The sequence below is a fragment of the Grammomys surdaster genome, unplaced genomic scaffold (genome assembly GCF_004785775.1).
Source record: "Grammomys surdaster isolate TR1022 unplaced genomic scaffold, NIH_TR_1.0 165, whole genome shotgun sequence".
NCBI classification, from domain to species: Eukaryota; Metazoa; Chordata; class Mammalia; order Rodentia; family Muridae; genus Grammomys; species Grammomys surdaster.
In genome coordinates, this window is record NW_021604613.1 from 18,013,106 (window position 1) to 18,032,002 (window position 18,897).

The following is an 18,897-nucleotide window of genomic DNA, read 5'->3' on the forward strand; positions in this document are numbered from 1 at the left end:
TGTACAGGTCCTCCTTAAATATGTATACAAATGAATGCAAGGCCAAAACATGGCAACAGGTGTCTTCCTCTTTCATTCTTCACCTTAGTGTTTAGACAAGTTCTCTTACTGGCCCAGAGCTCATTGATTGGCTAGATTGGCTGGCCAGTGAACTTGGGAATCTGCCTGTTTCCACCCCTCTCCAGCATAAGGATTATAAACCAGTGTGCACACTCATCCATAGCTTTTATGTGGGGGTGGGGGTGGGCAGTCCAAATTCAAATTCTCATGGTTGTACAGAGGCATTTTATTGGCTGAACCATATCCCAATCCTGGACTATTCAGCCTTTTGATGTTATGACATGACGTTGTAATGTACAGATGTGTTGATCTACATTCATAACTACCCTGGGACACAAGCAGCCTATGGGTCTTAGGTTGGACAGACATCTGTTTTGCAATATATAAAAACAATTGGAAAAGTATAATGTTTACCCTTTAGTGTGTTCTCTCTCTCTCTCTCTCTCTCTCTCTCTCTCTCTCTGCCATGGTTTAGACTGATACTGTTTTTTTCCTCAAAAATAATTATAAGTTTATTTCTCAGAAATACGTATTTATTGGCAGTGAATTCTTTCTAGCTTTGAGAAAAAAACTGATCACATTTAAGATAGTTTTGCCTTCCTCTTTTTCTGTCTTCAGTTTTACCTTTGATTTCCAAAACTACCATGTTCTTCCCTTCCTCTTCTCTTTTACCCCACCACATTTACCCTTGTCATTAATTCTGAAAATGTCCTAATAGCTGTCTTAGTTAAGATTTTACTGCTGTGAAAGAGACACCATAACCAAGGCAACTCTTACAAAGGACAACATTTAATTGGGGCTGGCTTACAGGTTCAGAGGTTCAGTCTAGTATCATCAAGGTGGGAACGTGGCAGCATCCAAGCAGGCATAGTGTAGGAGGAGCTGAGAGTTCTACATCTTCATCTGAAGGCTGCTAGGAGAATACTGGCTCCCAGGCAGCTAGGAAAAGGGTATTGAAGCCCATACCTACTCCAGCAAGGCCACACCCCCCAAAAGTGCCACTCCTGAGCCAAGCATATACAAACCATCACAGTAGCATTTCAAATAGTTTTCTGTCAGATTTCATTTCACATATGTTAGAACATTTGAGACCATGACAGCCCTTGGTTATTTTCCCCTTGTCTTTCATTATATGTAATTTCTAGTGTCCTGTCTAAACCCATACTGAGCTTTCTTCAGCTCTGTCACTTCTATTCATAAGCTGAAGTCAGAGGTAATTTTGTCCCTGTTGCTGTTAGGCACTTCCTAATTGTTGAGCTGACCCTCTGATATGCATAGCATGCATCTTTTCTGAGACATTAGCCTATGTTATTATAGTTACCTTTGTTTTCTATTAAATATTTCCAATACTTGGGTCATAGTTTATTAATCCATTTGCTTATTTAAATCTGTCTAATAATTTAAAGTCAAGATACAAGGCAAAAGACTTTAAATACCAGGGTGGGATAGGTCATTTTTTTAAGCCTCAAAGGAAGCACATTTTCTTCTATGTGGAAGGAGGGCATTACTACTGTCTGGGGGAGGCATTAGGCTGTTCTGTTAGGGTCACTGTCGCTGCACCACAGACATCAGGAGTGTGGAGAACTAGGGGGTTTTTTTGGGGGGTTTTTTTTGGTTTTTTTTTTTTGGTTTTTTTTTTGTTTTTTGTGCTTTTTTGTGTTTTTTTGGTTTTGGTTTTTTAGGGTAAGGAACTGTTTCCAGAGCAATAGCTATTCGACTTAATTTGGTGTCATCTTTCTGTACAGTGGGTTACATAAGGGTTAGTATTTAGGGCTATTTTCTAGGAGTGTCTGGTCTGATTAAGGCTCAGTCTCGGGCATCTATCTCTCTTCTAGTCTCAAGATTATGAAACTTCTCTCTCAAAGAGCTGGGCCACCCACATTTCCCTCAGCTATACAGTGAGTGCTCACCTCAGGCCAGGAATGTTGCCCTTCCCTCATTGCTTTACTCAGACAGGGTGTGCCAGGCTCCTGTTTTGAAGCCAATCAGGTCTACTCAGCAAGACTTTGAGACAGAACAGGCTGTTGTGCACATAACGCACCCATTTCTTGTTTCTCCCAGCCAGCTGTGTTCCTTCCTCCATGTCTGTACCACATAGGATTCTTCGGACTCTGCAGTCTTTCCTTACTGCTTGATGGGATTCCTAGATAAGAAAACATGTAAGAGCATGCAAATTCCTACAGTCTCCATGTTCTTCAGAGGTTAAAACTACCCTTCTCAGCAGACATCACTTAAGTGAGATGATTGTTTGTTCTCTAGTTGCCTCTATCCCAAGTAAAGATGTGCTTTTATCTCGTTAAATTTTAGTAGCCCTCTTCCTTGCGTAATTTGCAAGGAACATATACATATACAAATGCATATGCATATACATATACATATGCTTCTGTTACAAATGATTGCCTGTAAAATTGCTCAGGTTTTCATGTTTCACAAAACTAGAACATTTTTACTTTTTACTGCTAAGGTTATTGAACGATAGATAAAGCTTTTGCATTTATGAGTTTGTTTTGAAGCTTACTGAAGAATAAATTTTTATTCTCTTAATTTGTTAAAGATGTTTCAAAATATCCCTTTTAATCCTTTAAAAAAACAGCAGAATTTAATATCTTGACCATTTTTAAATGTACAGTTTAGGAATACTATATATATTCCCATCATGGTTTAACAGATTTCCAGAACATTTTTATTTTGAAAAACATTCCACCTGATTGATGGTCATGCCTTTAGTCCATAGTGACACTCCTCATGTAACTGAGGTAGGGTTGCTAGGAGCTTGAGACCAACCCAAGCTACATAGTAAGTTCCATGCTAACCTGGGATGTAGAGCGAGATCCTGTCTCAAAATAAGAACCTCCAACCCCTCTGTATGAGACAGCTCCCCACTACCTTCATTCCTATCTTTTGGCAGACGCATCCAGTACTATAAAATTTTACTCTAACCACTGCAGTGTCCACTTCCACATTATAGCACATATCAAGACGTTCTTCATTTTAAAGGCCAAGTAGTAACATTTCATAGTATGTAAGCACCTCGTTTTCTTCCTCCATTTGTCAAGGGATACTTGAATTGCTTTTGTATATCTTGAGTATTGTGAAGAGTAATATAGACACAGCTATACAAAGATTTCTTTAAGATCTAGTGAGATTGATGAATTGTATGCTTAATTCTATTTATAATGTTCTACACACATACACACACTACTGTTCTTTAAAAAAAAAAAAAAGTAGCAATAAAATAATAAAATTCAGCTGTACTCAGAGATCAGTGCTTTGCTCAGCCAGGTAAAAAATCTTTCCATATTCTGTAGGTTGCCGCTTTGTCTGAATGATGATACCCTTTTGGTGTTCACAAGCTTTTCCATTCATGAGATGCCACTTATTAATTATTAATCTTAGTGTTAATGTTTTTCTGTTCAGAAAGAAAGTCTTTACCTGTACCAATGAGCTCAAGACTATTCCCTACTCTTTATCAGGTTCAGCATGTCAGATTTTATGTTAAGGTCTTTGATCTATTTGGAGTTGAGTTTTGCTCAGAGTGAGGATATGAGTCTATTTGGATTCTTCCACATGTAGCAGTCTAGCTTGATTGGCACCATTTGTTGAAGATGATTACTTACCTTCAGTGTGTATTTATCAATAATTGGGTGTCCATAAGTGTGTAGACTTATGTCTGGGTCTTTGACTTTTTTGATTAGTGTGTCTGTTCTTGTGCCATTACCGTGCTGTTTTTATTACTATAGCTCTGTAGCACAAGATGGGGTCAGGGATAGCAATACCGCCTGCAGTTCTTTTATTATTCAGGATTGTTTTAGCTATCCTGGGTTTTTTGTATTCCCATATGAAGCTGAAAATTGTCATTTCAAATTATGTGGAGATTTGTGTTGGAATTTTGATGGAGATAATTGCTTTTGCTAGGATGGCCATTTTTACTGTATTAGTCCTACCGATCCATGAGCCTAGGAGATCTTTCCATCTTCTGATATCTTCAGTTTCTTTCTTAATGTCTTAAGGTTTTTATTATATAAGCCTTTCAATTACTTGGGTAGAACTTCCCCAAGACACTTTATATTATTTGAGGCTATTGTGAAAGGTGTTGAATCCTTGATTTCTCTTCAGTCCATTTGTCATTTGTATAGAAGAGTTACTGATTTTTGTGAGTTAATTTTTGTATCCATCAGCTTTGCTGAAAGTGTTTCTCAACTATAGGAATTTCCTGGTGGAATTTTTTTGAATCACTTATGTATACATACATTTTGTTGTTATTATTTGTTTTGAATCAGACTTGTTTTGTGTCCAAGTATGTAGTCAGTTTTGGAAAACATTCCATGAGGTGCTGAGAAGTAGGTATGTCTTTTTGCATTTGGGTGGGATGTTCTATAAATTATCTGTTAAGTCCATTTGGTTTATGATGTCAGTTAGCTCTAGCATTTCTCTTGTAGTTTTTGTCTGGATGACTTACTGTTGGTAAAGTGGGTATTGCAGTCTTCCTGTTATCCAGGTATGAGTCAGTATGTGATTTAAACTGTGGTAGTGTTTCTTTCATGAACTTGAGCGCCCTTGAGTTTTTTGAGTTTAATAGATGTTAAGAATTAAAATGTCATTTTGCTGATTTAGGGGTTGGGAGTGGGAGTGTATTTCCCTCTTTTGATTTACTGGACTCAGATTATTTATTCCTTGTGTTTTCTTGGATATGTGATTAATTTCTTAATGTTGGAGTGTTCCTTCTAGCACCTTCTGTAGGGCTAAATTTGTAGATAGATATTGCTTAAATTTGGGGTTTATCACAGAATGTCTTATTTCTTTATCTACTGTGATATAAAAGTTTGCTGGATATAGTAGTCAGAGCAGGTATCTGTGGTCTCTTAGAGTTGTAAAGCACCTGTCCAAGCCCTTGTGGCTTTTAGAGTCTCCATTGAGAAGTCAGGTATAATTCTAATAGGTCTGTCTTTGTATGTTACATGGTCTTTTTCATTTATAGCTTTTAGTATTTTTTCTTTGTATGTTTAGTGTTTTGATTATTATGTGCCAAAGGGACTTTCATTTCTGGTCAAGTCTATTTGGTGTATGCGTCTTGGACCTTGATAAGGCATCTCCTTCTTTAGATTAGGGGCATTTTCTTCTAGGATTTTGTTGAAAATAATTTCTGTGCCTTTGATCTGGGTTTCTTTTTTAATTTTTTATTGGCTATTTTATTTATTTACATTTCAAATGTTATCCCTTTTCCTGGTTTCACCTCTGCAAAACCCCTTATCCCACCCACTCACTCCCACCTCACTGCCCTAGCATTCTCCTATGGTGGGGCATCAAGCCTTCATAGGACCAAGGGCCTCCCCTCCCAATGATGCCAGATAAGGCCATCCTCTACTACATATGCAGCTGGAGCCGTGGGTCCTTCCATGTGTAATCTTTGGTTGGTGATTTAGTCTCTGGGAGCTCTCAGGGGGGGTCTGGTTGGTTGATATTGTTGTTCTTCCTATGGGGTTGCGAACCCCTTCAGCTCTTTCAGTCCTTCCCCGTAATCCTCCATTGGGGTTCCTGTGCTCAGTCCAGTGGTTGGCTACAAGCATTCACATCTGTATCTGTAAGGCTCTGGCAGAGCCTCTCAGGAGACAGCTATATCAGGCTCCTGTCAGCAAGAATTTCTTGCCATCAGCAATAGTGACTGGGTTTGATGACTGCATATGGGATGAATCCCCAGGTGGGGCAGTCTCTGGATGGCCTTTTCTTCAGTTTCTGCTCCACTCTTTGTCCCTGTATTTCCTTTAGACAGGAGCAGTTCTGGCTTAAAATTTTTGAGAAGGGTGGGTGGCCGCATCCCTTAACCAGGAGCCATGCCTAACCTCTCCATATAGTCTCTACAGGTTCTCTTTCCCCTTTGTTGGGTATTTCAGCTCCTGGGAGCCTCTTGCTTTCCTGGCATCTAGGACTTTCTGTGGGCTACCCCTTTACCCCATCCCACATTGCTACACACCTCTGTTCAATTTCCTGACCCTCTATACATCTCCCCCATCTCCTCCTGCCCCCCTTTTTTCCTTTCCTTTCTTCCTCCCAAGTCCCTCCCACCCTCTACCTCTTGTGATTATTTTATTCCTCCTTCTAAGTAGGACTGAAGCATCCACACTTTGGTCTTCTTTTTTCTTGAGCTTCATGTGGTCTGTAAGTTGTATCGTGGGTATTTCGTGCTTTTTTTTTTCCTAATATCCACTTGTCAGTGAGTACATACCATGTGCGTTGTTTTGTGACTGGGTTACCTCACTCAGGATATTTTTTAGTTCCATCCATTTGCCAGTGAACTTCATGAAGTCATTGTTTTTAATAGCTGAATAGTACTCCATTGTGTAAATATACTACATTTTCTGTATCCATTCCTCTGTTGAAAGACATCTGGGTTGTTTCCAGCTTCTGGCTATTATAAATAAGGCTGCTATGAACATATTGGAGCATGTGTCCTTGTTATGTTAGAGCATCTTTTGGGAGTAGTATATCTGGGTCCTCAGGTAATGCTATGTCAGGTTTTCTGATGAATTGCCAGAGTGGTTGTACCAGCTTGCAATTCCACCTGCAGTAGAGAAGTGTTCTTCTTTCTCCTCATCCTCGCCAGAATCTGCTCTACCTGAGTTTTTTTATCTTAGCCATTCTGACTGGTGTGAGGTGGAATCTCAGGGTGGTTTTGATTTCCATTTCCTTGATGACTAAGGATGTTGAACATTTGTATAGGTACTTCTTGGCTGAGTAAGACTCCTCAGTTGAGAATTCTTTATTTAGCCCTATACCCCACTTTCAGTAGGGTTATTTGGTTCTCTGGAGTCAAGTTCTTTGTATAGATTGAATATTAGCCTTCTATCAGATGTAGGATTGGCAAAGATCTTTTCCTAATCTGTAGGTTACCATTTTGTCCTGATGACACTGTCCTTTACCTTACAGAAACTTTTCAGTTTCATGAGATCCCATACGTCTATAGTTGATCTTAGAGCCTGGGCCATTGGTGTTCTATTTAAGAAATTTTTTCCTGTGCTGATTTGTTCAGGGCTCTTTCCTACTTTCTCTTCTAATAGATTCAGTGTATCTGGTTTTATGTAGAGGTCTTTGATCCACTTGGACTTGAGCTTTGTACAAGGAGATAAGAATGGGTCAATTTGCATTTTTCTACACTTAAGCCATCACCATTTGTTGAAAATGCTGTCATTTTTCCACTGGATGGTTTTAGCTTCTTTGTCACAGATCAAGTGACCATAGGTGTGTGGTTCATTTCTGGGTCTTCAATTCTATTCCATTGATCTTCCTGCCTGTCTCTGTACCAATACCATGCAGTTTTTATCACTATTGCTCTGTAGTAGAACTTGAGGTCAGGGATGGTGATTCCCCTAGAAGTTCTCTTATTTTTGAGAATAGTTTTCGCTATTCTGGGTTTTTTGTTGATCCAAATGAATTTGAGAATTATTACTCTATCTCTGTGAAGAATTGAGTTGGAATTTTGATAGGGATTGCATTGAATCTTTAGATGGCTTTTGGTAAGATGGCCATTTTTACTATATTAATCCTGCCAGTCCATGAGCATGGGAGATCTTTCTATCTTCAGAGATCTTCTCCAATTTCTTTCTTCAGAGAATTGAAGTTCTTGTCGTACAGATCTTTCACTTGCTTGGTTATAGAGTCAATCCAAGATATTTTATATTATTTTTGACTATTGTGAAGGGTGTCATTTTCCTAATTTCTTTCTCAGCTAGCTTATTCTTTGAGTAGAGGAAGACTACTGATTTGTTTGAGTTAATTTTATATCCAGCCACTTTGTTGAAGTTGTTTATCAGGTCTAGGAGTTCTCTGGTAGAATTTTTGGGGTCACTTAAGTATAGTATCATATCATCTGCAAATAGTGATATTTTGACGTCTTCCTTTCCTATTTGTATCCCTTTGACCTCCTTCTGTTGTATAAATGCTCTGTCTAGGATGTCGAGTACTATATTAAATAGGTTAGGAGAGAGTGGACAGCCTTGTCTAGTCCCTGATTTTAGTGAGATGGCTTCAAGTCTCTCTCCATTTAGTTTGGTGTTGGCTACTGGTTTGTTGTATATTGCTTTTACTATGTTTAGGTATGGGCGTTGAATTCCTGATCTTTCTAAGACTTTTAACATGAAGGGGTGTTGAATTTTTTCAAATGCTTTTTCAGCATCTAATGAGATGATCATGTGATTTTTTTCCTTTGAGTTTATTTATATAGTGGATTACAGTGATGGATTTCTGTATATTAAACTATCCCTTGCATTCCTGGGATGAAGCCTACTTGATCATGGTGAATTATCATTTTTGATGTGTTTTTGGATTCAGTTTGCAAAAATTTTATTGAGTATTTTTGCATCAATATTTATAAGGGAAATTGGTCTGAAGTTCTCTTTGTTTGATTTTCGTGTGATTTTGGTATCAGTGTAACTGTGGATTCATAGAACAAATTAGGTAGTGTTCCTTCTGTTTGTATTTTGTGGAATAGTTTGAAGAGTATGGGTATTAGATCTTCTTTGAAGGTCTGATAGAATTCTGTACTAAAGCCATCTGGTCCTGGGCTTTTTTTGGTTAGGAGACTTTTAATAACTGCTTCTATGTCCTTACGGCGTATGGAACTTTAGATAGTTTATCTGATCCTGATTTAACTTTGGTACCTGGTATCTGTCTAGGAAGTTGTCCATTTCATCCAGGTTTTCCAGTTTTGTTGAGTATAGGCCTTTGTAGTAGGATCTGATGATTTTTTGAATTTCTTCAGTTTCTGTTGTTATGTCTCCCTTTTCAGTTCTGATTTTATTAATTTGGATACTGCCTCTGTGCCCTCTAGTTAGTCTAAGGGTTTATCTATCTTGTTGATTTTCTCAAAAAACCTGTTCCTGGTTTTGTTAATACTTTGTATAGTTCTCTTTGTTCCTACTTGGTTGATTTCAGCCCTGAGTTTGATTATTTTCTGCCGGCTACTCCTCTTGGGTGCATTTGCTTCTTTTTGTTCTAGAGCTTTCAGATGTCCTGTTAAGCTACTAGTGTATGCTTTCCCCAGTTTCTTTATGGAGGCACATAGAGCTATGAGTTTTCCTCTTAGCACTGCTTTCATTGTGTCTGTACCATAAGTTTGGGTATGTTGTGCCTTCATTTTCATTAAATTCTAGAAAATCTTTATTTTATTTCTTCCTTTTTTCTTTATTTCTTCTCTGATCAAATTATCATTGAGTAGGGTGTTAATCACCTTTCACGTGTATGTGGGCTTTCTGTTGTTGCTATTGAAGACCAGCCTTAGTCCATGGTGATCTGATAGGATACATGGGATAATTTCAATCTTCTTGTATCTGTAGAGGCCTGTTTTGTAACCAATTATATGGTCTATTTTGGAGAAGGTACCATGAGGTGCTGAGAAAAAGGTATATTCTTTTGCTTTAGGATGAAATGTTCTATAGATATCTGTTAAATCCATTTGGTTCATCACTTCTGTTAGTATTACTGTATCTCTGGTTAGGTTCTGTTTCCATGATCCGTCCATTAATGAGAGTGGGGTGTTGAAGTCTTCCACTATCATTTTGTGAGGTGCAATGTGTGCTTTGAGGTTTAGCAAAATTTCTTTTATGAATGTGGGTGCCCTTGCATTTGGGGCATAGATATTTAGAATTGAGAGTTCATCTTGGTAGATTTTTCCTTTGATGAGTATGAAGTATCCTTCCTTATCTTTTTTGATAACTTTTGGTTGAAAGTCTATTTTATTCGATATTAAAATGGCTACTCCAGCTTTTTTCTTGGGACCATTTGTTTGGAAAAATTTTTTCCATCCTTGTACTCTAAGTAGTGTCTGTGTCTTTGTCACTGAGGTACATTTCCTGTATGCAGCAAAATCGGTCCTGTTTATGTATCCAGTCTGTTAGTCTGTTTTTTTATTGGGGAATTGAGTCCATTGATGTTAAGAGATACTAGGGACCGGTGATTATTGCTTTGTGTTTTTTGTTGTTTGCAATTATGTTTGTGTGGCTATCTTCTTTTGGGTTTGTTGAAAGAAGATTACTTTCTTTTTCTTGGGTGTAGTTTCCTTCCTTGTGTTGGAGTTTTCCATCTATCATCCTTTATAGGGCTGGATTGTGGAAACATAATGGTTAAATTTGTTTGTCATGGAATTTCTTGGTTTCACCATCTATGGTAATTGAGTGTTTTGCTAGTTATAGTAGTCTGGGCTGGCATTTGTGTTCTCTCAGGGTCTGTATGATATCTGCCCAGGATCTTCTGGCTTTTAGAGTCTGTTGTAATTCTGATAGGTCTGCCTTTATATTTTACTTGACCTTTTTCTCTTACTGCTTTAATATTCTTTCCTTGTTCTGTGTATTTGGTGTTTTGATTATTATGTGACAGGAGGAATTTCTTTTCTGGTTCAATCTATTTGGGGCTCTATAAGCTTCTTATATGTTTATGGTCATCTCTTTCTTTAGGTTAGCTAAGTTTTCCTCTATAATTTTGTTGAAGATGTTTACTGGCCCTTGAGTTGGAAATCTTTGCTGTCTTCTATGCCTATTATCCTTAGGTTTGATCTTCTCACTATGTCCTGGATTTCCAGGTGTTTTGGGTTAGGAGCTTTTTGCATTTGCATTTTCTTTGACTGTTGAGTCAGTGTTTTCTATGGTATCTTCTATGCCTGAGATTCTCTCTTCTATCTCTTGTATTCTGTTGGTGATGCTTGCATCTATGACTCCTGATCTCTTTTCTAGATTTTTTACCTCCAGGGTTGTCTCCCTTTGTGATTTCTTTATTGTTCCTATTTCCATTTTTAGGTCTTGAATGGTTTTGTTCAATGCCTTCACCTGTTTGGTTGTGTTTTCCCGTATTTCTTTAAGGGATTTATGTGTTTCCTCTTTAAGGGCTTCTACCTGTTTACCTGTGTCCTCCTGTATTTCTTTAAGGGAGTTATTTATGACCTCCTTAAAGTCCTCTATCATCATCATGAAATGTGACTTTAAATCAGAGTCTTGGTTTTCAGGTATGTTGGGGTATCCAGGGCTTGCTGTGGTAGGAGAACTGGGTTCTGAGGATGCCAAATAGCCTTGGCTTCTGTTACTCATGTTCTTGCATTTGCCTCCATCAGGTTATCTCTGGTGTTAGTTGGTCTTGCTGTCTCTTAACTGGAGCTTGTCCCACCTGTGAGCCTGTGGTCTTAGGTGTGTCAGCACTCCTGGAGAAATGCTCTCTCAGATTGGGGTATGAATAGCTGTGCCACAGGGTCAGCTCCATGTGCAGATGAAAACCGGAAGGATCATGTTCCCAGCTGCTCCACCATTCCTGGGTCCTGTGGGCTCCAGGCGGGTCCCACTTGGATATGGTATTGAGGCCGTAATAGTTGTCTTACTTGTGATCTTAGGTTTGTCAGCCCTCCAGGGAGACCAGCTTTCTCCAGGCGGGATTGGGGTGCTGATAGTTTTGGCACAGGGTCAGCTCCAAGGCCCAGATAGAAACTGCTGATCTGGGTTTCTTATGCTTCCTGTCCTCCTGTTATTTTTAGATTTGGTGGTGTCTCGTATTTCTAGGATATCTTTTGCCAGGAATTTTTAGATTTAACATTTTCTTTAACTGATCAATTTCTCCTATCCTGTCTTTAAAACCCGAGATTCTCTCATCATCTTTGTATTCTGTTGGTGTGGCTTGCCTCTGTGGTTCCTGTTCAAGTTTTAAAGTTTTTATTTGTAGATTTTCCTCAGTTTGGGTTTCCTTTATTGATTCTGTTTCCACTTTTAGGCTTTGAGCTGTTTTATCCCTTCCATTCTACTGCTTGTTTGTGACTTCATGGGTGACTTTAAGGAATCCGTTCATTTCTTCTTTAAGGGCCTCTATCATATTGATAAAGGCTATTTTAAAATCTTTTTTTTTTGTGTTTCAGCTATGTTACAGTACTCAAGGCCTGCTCTGGTAGGTTTACTGGGCCCTATCGGATACATTGTCCTGGCTGTTACTATTTCTATGCTGACATCTAGGCATCTGGTTTGAGAAGAACGTAATTCTAGGTGTTGATATCTGATCTTGTGCTTGTTGTGGGCATGATTTATTCCTTGGTTTCTGTTGCCCTTTGGTTCTTAGAAGAGTTGGTTGTTCTATGTTGCCTAGTAGGAAACTCTTCTGGGGTCTGACACATAGTTGATCTAGGATAGTCCTGGAAGTGGGATGCACAGGGAGGAACAAAGCAGGGTGTCCACCAGGATCTGCTTAGACCCCTGGGAATGAGGCCAGATTGAGAAGTCACAAGAAGTAGTCTTCTACAGAGTTGGGGATAAGACTGGGGGACTAGACTTGAAGGAATGCAGGGAGAGGTGAGGAGATGGGGGCAGGAGGGGGAACAGAGGCCTCAGGGTTGTTGGTGTTTATCAGGGTGCTAGGCATATGAATCTAGTCCATATTTAGGTTATTGAATGAATATGTTTTTTACATAGTGCATGTGTACATGTATGGGAGCAGGTAAGTAAAGAAAAAGAAGTAGGTTCTCACCTTCAACCATGTGGGATTCGGGGGTTGGACTCAGGTTGATCAGCTTCGCAACAGGGGGCATTACCAACGAGCCACATCATCAGACAACTTCAACATCATGTATTGAGCATTTATTGTGTGTATAATACTGAACATTTGCTTATTTTAGTTGTTTCCCTAGAAAACATTCTGTTCTAAAATTAGTGGAATAGAGTTTATGAATCTAAATGTTTTGTGGTTTTCATTTTTAGGGAAGCAGCACGAGAATGTCGTAGAAAGAAGAAAGAATATGTCAAATGTTTAGAGAACAGAGTGGCAGTGCTTGAGAACCAAAACAAAACATTGATTGAGGAGCTAAAAGCACTTAAGGACCTTTACTGCCACAAATCAGATTAATTTGGGATTTAAATTTTCACCTGTTATGGTGGAGAATGGACTGGATTGGCCACAACCAGAAAGACAAATAAACATTTATTTTCTAAACATTTCTTTTTTTTCTATGCGCAAAACTGCCTGAAAGCAACTACAGAATTTCATTCATTTCTGCTTTTGCATTAAACTGTGAATGTTCCAACAACTACTTCCACTTCTGCCCTCAAGAAATGTGCAGCGCCAGGAATCATGAAGAGACTTCTGCCCTCGTCTCCACCACCCTCAAGAAGTAATCATTTGCTTATTTGTAAATTGTTGGGGGAAACAAGAAAAATGAAATCTTGTCTTTCTTATTTTTGTTTTAGGTTTGTTTTGTTTGTTTTCTTTTCTTTTTAATGATTTCAAGGTTTGTGCTGAGCTCCATGATTGCCTTAGGGACAATTAATTACCCAGTCTCCTGAGCTGAAGTAATGTGTGGGACTCATAAGGAAAGTAAGTAAGGTGCAATGAAGAAGTGTTGATTGCCAAACTGATGATTTTACACTTTCATTGTGAATTATGTAAAACTATTAAAGACATCCTTATATAAGGATCTTAGTGTGATGCTGAGGAGTAAAGTTTCTATGTATGTTCTTTTCTTCAGTACTGACAACACGTTGTCCTTGGTTCTGAGAAGCATTTGGTATTAGCTACAGCTCTTCTCTAGGGCAGTTGTTGCTTCTTACTTCAGTTCTATGTGTTCAGCAATTTGAATACATTAAAAGAAGTAACCAACTGAATGGAAAGCATAGTATTGAATTTTGAGTTAAGTTAAAATCATAGTATATATAAAGCTTATTTTGGTTAGTACTAAATCTTAATGAACAGGTGCTGGCCCGGGAGCCAACTCCTTGAGTTATATAATAAGGTTTTTAATAAATAAAAACTTTCATCCTTGCTCTCAAAATCCTTATACTGTCACTCATTTACCTGAAAAATTATTTCTAACTCACTGTTGCATTTATGCTGTGCGACCAACAGGAACATTTTCAAGATGTCCAAGCAAAGTGATTGCCCTCAGAAAGTACTAAATTGACAAACTTTTCTATATTCACGTATTTTTATCAGAAAATCTCTTGGAATTTTTTTAAGTCAAAGAAGTTACAAGGATGTGCTTCTAAAATGTGTAAACTGCACACAAAAAAAGTAATTTTCTTCAGGCATTGTAGTGTGCTATGGTACAATATTTGGCAAAACACTTTTTTTTCTCCCAAAAACGGTGGTACTACTTTAACTATCCCAATGCTGTTCTGTTTCTAAGAATGCTCCCTGCTTAAATCTTTACTCATAGTCTGCATTTATGTGTAACACTGTTTCTGATAAGACTTAGTAATAATTCTTTTTGTTTTTCATTAAGCCTGATAAAAATCTTAAGAGTTACTTCTTTAAAAGACAAATATGAGGGGAGTGGAGGCTGGCATGTTAGATTACTTCATGTTTGAGGAAGGACTCAGACTCAGAAGGGTGTTTTATATTTGCTTTGGGATATTAAGAAAGTTAATGTCAGTATATATATGAGCGTAAGATGTTTGGCCCATTTTTAAAATAAGACTTTAGGTTGCTATCTGTAAATGTTGTATGTTGTTTGTAACAAACCATTGTCTTTTTTCAAGGATGACCAGTTTGTGAAGGAACATCATTCTAAGAGTTGAGTGATGTAATAATCCTTATGTCTGGACAGTTCACCAGATTCTCCAGAAGGCTTTCAAACGACTAAAGTTTGATGTTTGTCCTGCTGAGCTTACTGGGAAAGAGATAGCATAAAAACTGTCTGTACCAGCATGTAGATGTATCATTTGCTAAACTTGGTGAAACAAAAATGAAGCAGAATCATAAATCTGTCAACAAACTGGAATGACTTCATATTAAGTCAGAATGTCAGATTGAGCATTTTAAATGTCACAAGTGGAAAATTTGCCTAGTATGTATAAGTTGTAATTTGTAAGTGTCTGTCTTCAAAAGTTGAGGCTTTCTACATAATGAGGAAATTGGTGGTCTTCTTAACCCTTTAGAGACCAAGGCAGTCTCAGTCATACTTAATACTTGGATGGATATTAATTTACAGAGGCCTGGGCCTTTATGCTTGGAACATGACTGGGTTTGACACCAGTTACTTAATAATGTGAGAAATATATGGTGTTGTGAAATCTGAATTTGAAATTTCAGTTCATACAGAAAGAAATCAAGCCTCTTTAATGCAAGCTGGATTTTTTTTAAAAAAAAAATTGAGAATTAGAAAAAAACAAACAAACTTGCTTTTGAGCTACGTGGAAAATCTTTATTAAGAAGATGACATAATTTTTTAAAAACTCTTATATCCAAGATTGTATGTGGCCACATTACCGGTAATGTTTTTCTCTTCATATTGGCCAAAAGGGAATGAAAATGTCATAGGAATCTGTACATATGCTACTGATTTGCCTAGAAAATAGCAAGTTTGGTATTGCTCACTTTGCATATATAGTGGCACTTTTATCTATAGGACAGATTAACTCTAATAAAAATGAAATGGGGAGGGGTTTATTTTTGATATTACTGAGTTTTCAAGCTTTGATAGTGTTTAACTGAAAAATGGTTTAGAAAGGGCTAGATCCAATATGTTCATATTTAAAAAATTGATATGAGATACAATTTAAGTTCTTTATCAAAAGCAAGTACCATATTAGCAACCATCATATTGTCCTAGGTGCTGTGCTTGTTTAGATGTTACAGAGTGGGTGGGGAAGTGGCATTTTGTAATATATGTGTACATATATACATACAGTATATCATCTAAATGCTCTGAGAGCTGTTATGTCAGGAATGCTGAGTGTTACAGTGTATTGAGGTCAGATGAGATCCCACTCTCCTGTACATTCTCCTGCATCTCTTCTGGTGTTTCAGTGACTGTATTACTTCAGCACTCACAACTGGGTTTTCTCTTTTCTTCCAGTTTTTTATTAGTTTTTTTTTTTTTGGTTGTTGTTGTTTGGCTTGATCCTTTTGAGTGTGTTACCAGTCACTTGAAAACTCCTAAACCCCAAAGCTTTTTTTTTCCCCTGCTTTGTTTCTGGCAGCTATAAAATTGGTAAGAACATTTTGAAAATAGCTTTTAAGAGACTTGTTTCAAGAATCATTTTGGACAAAGACTTCTGGTGTTTCATTTGAACAGAGATTTTTGTCAAGATGTGTTATGATGGTAAGTCAGCAAGCAGTGCTAGTGTCTAAAGCACAAAACCAGTCAGTTAGGCTGTCCAATCAGAAGTCCTCTTGGCTGAAGTTGGTCTGTCTCTCAGGACTCCTCCTACTGTTTTCAACCTTTTAGAGTGACATGGAATCATACAAATATTGGGGCTTAGAAACAAACATTTATATAACCTGGAATGTTTTTCCTTCTTGAAGTGACTTCGATCTCTATGTTATAGTCTTTCCTGTTTAGGAGGCTTTAATCCTCTGTCAACCCCAGTCAGCTAGTAACACAAATTGGTTTCTCTACCAATAGCTGCTTCATTTTCAGTTCCTTCCAGAGGCTTTTGTTTTGCCTTTGTAACACTGAAAACTATTGGTATATCATTCTTCGGGGCCCAATACAAAGGTTGTATATTTACTTGGGGTTGTATTTACATTAATTCTTTGTAAATGTTCAGTGTAACTTGCACTTTTTTTTAATGACCCAGTTTGGGTATCAGCAACTTGGGAAATTCCTCATCAGTGAGTTCTCAGCTGACCCTTTTGTCTTCCTCCTCTTCAAATCATGACTCCTTAATGGAAGCTTTTCACTGATTACAATATCATAGCTAGCCTTAAGCATGTTATAAAAGCTAAATATCTGGGAATTAGATTTGACTAATGAAGGAAAAATAAGTACTTATAATTTTAAATTTCATCCTCACTTCAACATTAGTTCTATGTAGAGTATGCCAAAAAATTTCAGAAGATTACAAACCTTGTTAAAGCAATTAATTTATTGTCATCATGGGAGACCATGTAATCATTGTTACTAAATCATTTTAATTTGGCTTTGTTAACTTATGAGAAATGCTGCCTAAACTTGACTGGTTTCTGACTGAGGGGAGTAAAGTATGCTTTGTTAGGCCTGTAGGCGAATCATTCTAGAATAAACTTGTTCACTGAGATGTACAAAGCACAACTAGAGTTTGGGGTGGCTTGTGTGTGTCTTGATTACTTTCAATGTTAATAATGTTGACTTTTTAAGTTAACAGTCACTGTTATGTACTAGGAACTGGTTTCCTTGACTTTCTAGAATCAATGGCCAAGAGAGGCATATAATCCTTGAGGGGTTGAAGGTATCATGAAGTTGAGTCAGTATGGAAGAATTTCAAACAAATCAAACAGGGTGCTGAAGTTCCGGCTGACTCATCTGCTCATGGTATGCTTACTGATTAGTGAATGTAGTTTTAAGCCTTTGTATGTGTCCTCAGGGGCTGACAAACTTTAACAAGGACCAGATAACATTTGAATGGAGGAATTATATTTCAGGTGTTTTAGCTTGAAATTTATTTTTTAAAAAAAGAAAAATTAAAAAAAAAAAGAGAGAGAGAGAGAGAGAGCAAAGTTTGGGAAGCGAGTTGGCAGTAGAGAGCAGGCAGAGCTGGTGATCTGTGGTGGGCCTGTCCACTGCTGCAGTGGGGCGGGTCCCAGCTGGTGATCCGCGGTGGGCCTGTCCACTGCTGCAGTGGGGTGGGTCCCAGCTGGGTAAATGTTAAATTGTTACCAGCAAGTAAAGGAAGATGAGTAATCTATAGGAAGTATCTGAGAAGGGCCAAACAAGAGACTCCGACTTCCCCAGGCATGATTTACTACTGCCCATAGAAGTATAGCATTTCTAAACTTCTGTCTAAGGGACATCTCCAGAGATAAGAGTAAGTCTGAGATATTGAAAAAAATCAGTAGGGAAGAAAGATCACTGCAGATCATAATCTATGTTGGCCACATGAAATGATTTATTATATTTGGGAAGTTTTATTTTCTTATGTTTTTTAAAATTGAATTGGTAAGTGCTTTATAGACGTATTTTTACCCAGGTGCCACTTCAATGTGTATGTAATAAAATTATTTATATTAAAAGTGGGAAATTTGTCAACATTTTTCTGTGTGTGTAGATTTATTAGGACGGTGAAGAAGTGTGCTAGTTAGCAGTTTCCTGTGTAAAGCTGTCTCTACTGATCTGTACACATCGGTTATAGTGCCCCAGTAGAAGGGATCATTTCCAACCTAGACATGTCACTTGAAACTCTTGAAAAACAAAATAACCAGGGAAGTCCAAGAATGGTATTTGGCTTTTTGGTTTTTCCTTGAGTACTGGAGTAGAGAATACCTCCCCAGAACTGTCAGCACAAAACAGGGTATCAGCTTTAACTCTGATGTTCCTATTGGAGTAGAGTACTAATAGCTATGAGAAGGGAAATACATTTCTAGTAACCTTCCCTACAGTCTAGAAACATCCCTGTTTAAATTTTTTACCTAAGTCTTCTTGTGCTTTATGTGTAAAGAATAAAAGTACCAAGACACCATGCATTTTATTAACACTATGTACATACTGGCTGCTTTGTGTTCAGAATGGTAGCAGTTACTTTGTATATTAAAGTGATCCTTGTGAATTTGTGAAATATTGTCATAAAGTGCTTTTCTTACTGTAATCTTTGTGGTATCAACTGTCATAATGCCCTTTTTACACAGACATTTATGTGCAGTCACATAAACATGCTTTTTAAAACTCTGTAGAGTCTCTTTTTTTGGGCCTGGGACCCCCCCACACACACACACACACAAAGCTGTTTACCCTCATTTTCTTGGACTTGAGTTTATTTTGTTAAATGAGCAAAGACTGCATTGAATAATCACAAGCTTGTAATGCTTAGCAACAGAAAACTGTGATTCACACAACACATCTAAATACTCAATTTTACTGAATTATTTTTAGCACTTTTTTCAGTAAGGTTGTGTTTCAGTAAAGCAGTG

The 18,897-nt window shown here is 37.7% G+C and overlaps 1 protein-coding gene across 4 annotated transcripts in view; it reads left to right on the plus strand.

Annotated features, from left to right (window-relative positions):
- The window catches only part of Creb1 (cAMP responsive element binding protein 1), a 72,727-nt gene extending 54,072 nt beyond the window's left edge, over positions 1 to 18,655 (plus strand). For all 4 annotated transcript variants that reach the window (XM_028765837.1, XM_028765833.1, XM_028765834.1 and 1 more), the window contains one exon: positions 12,777 to 18,655. In XM_028765837.1, coding sequence (XP_028621670.1) covers positions 12,777 to 12,921 — 145 coding nt within the window. In that variant the 3' untranslated portion in view covers positions 12,922 to 18,655. The remainder of the gene's footprint in view (positions 1 to 12,776) is intronic.
- Positions 18,656 to 18,897: the final 242 nt, after the last annotated feature.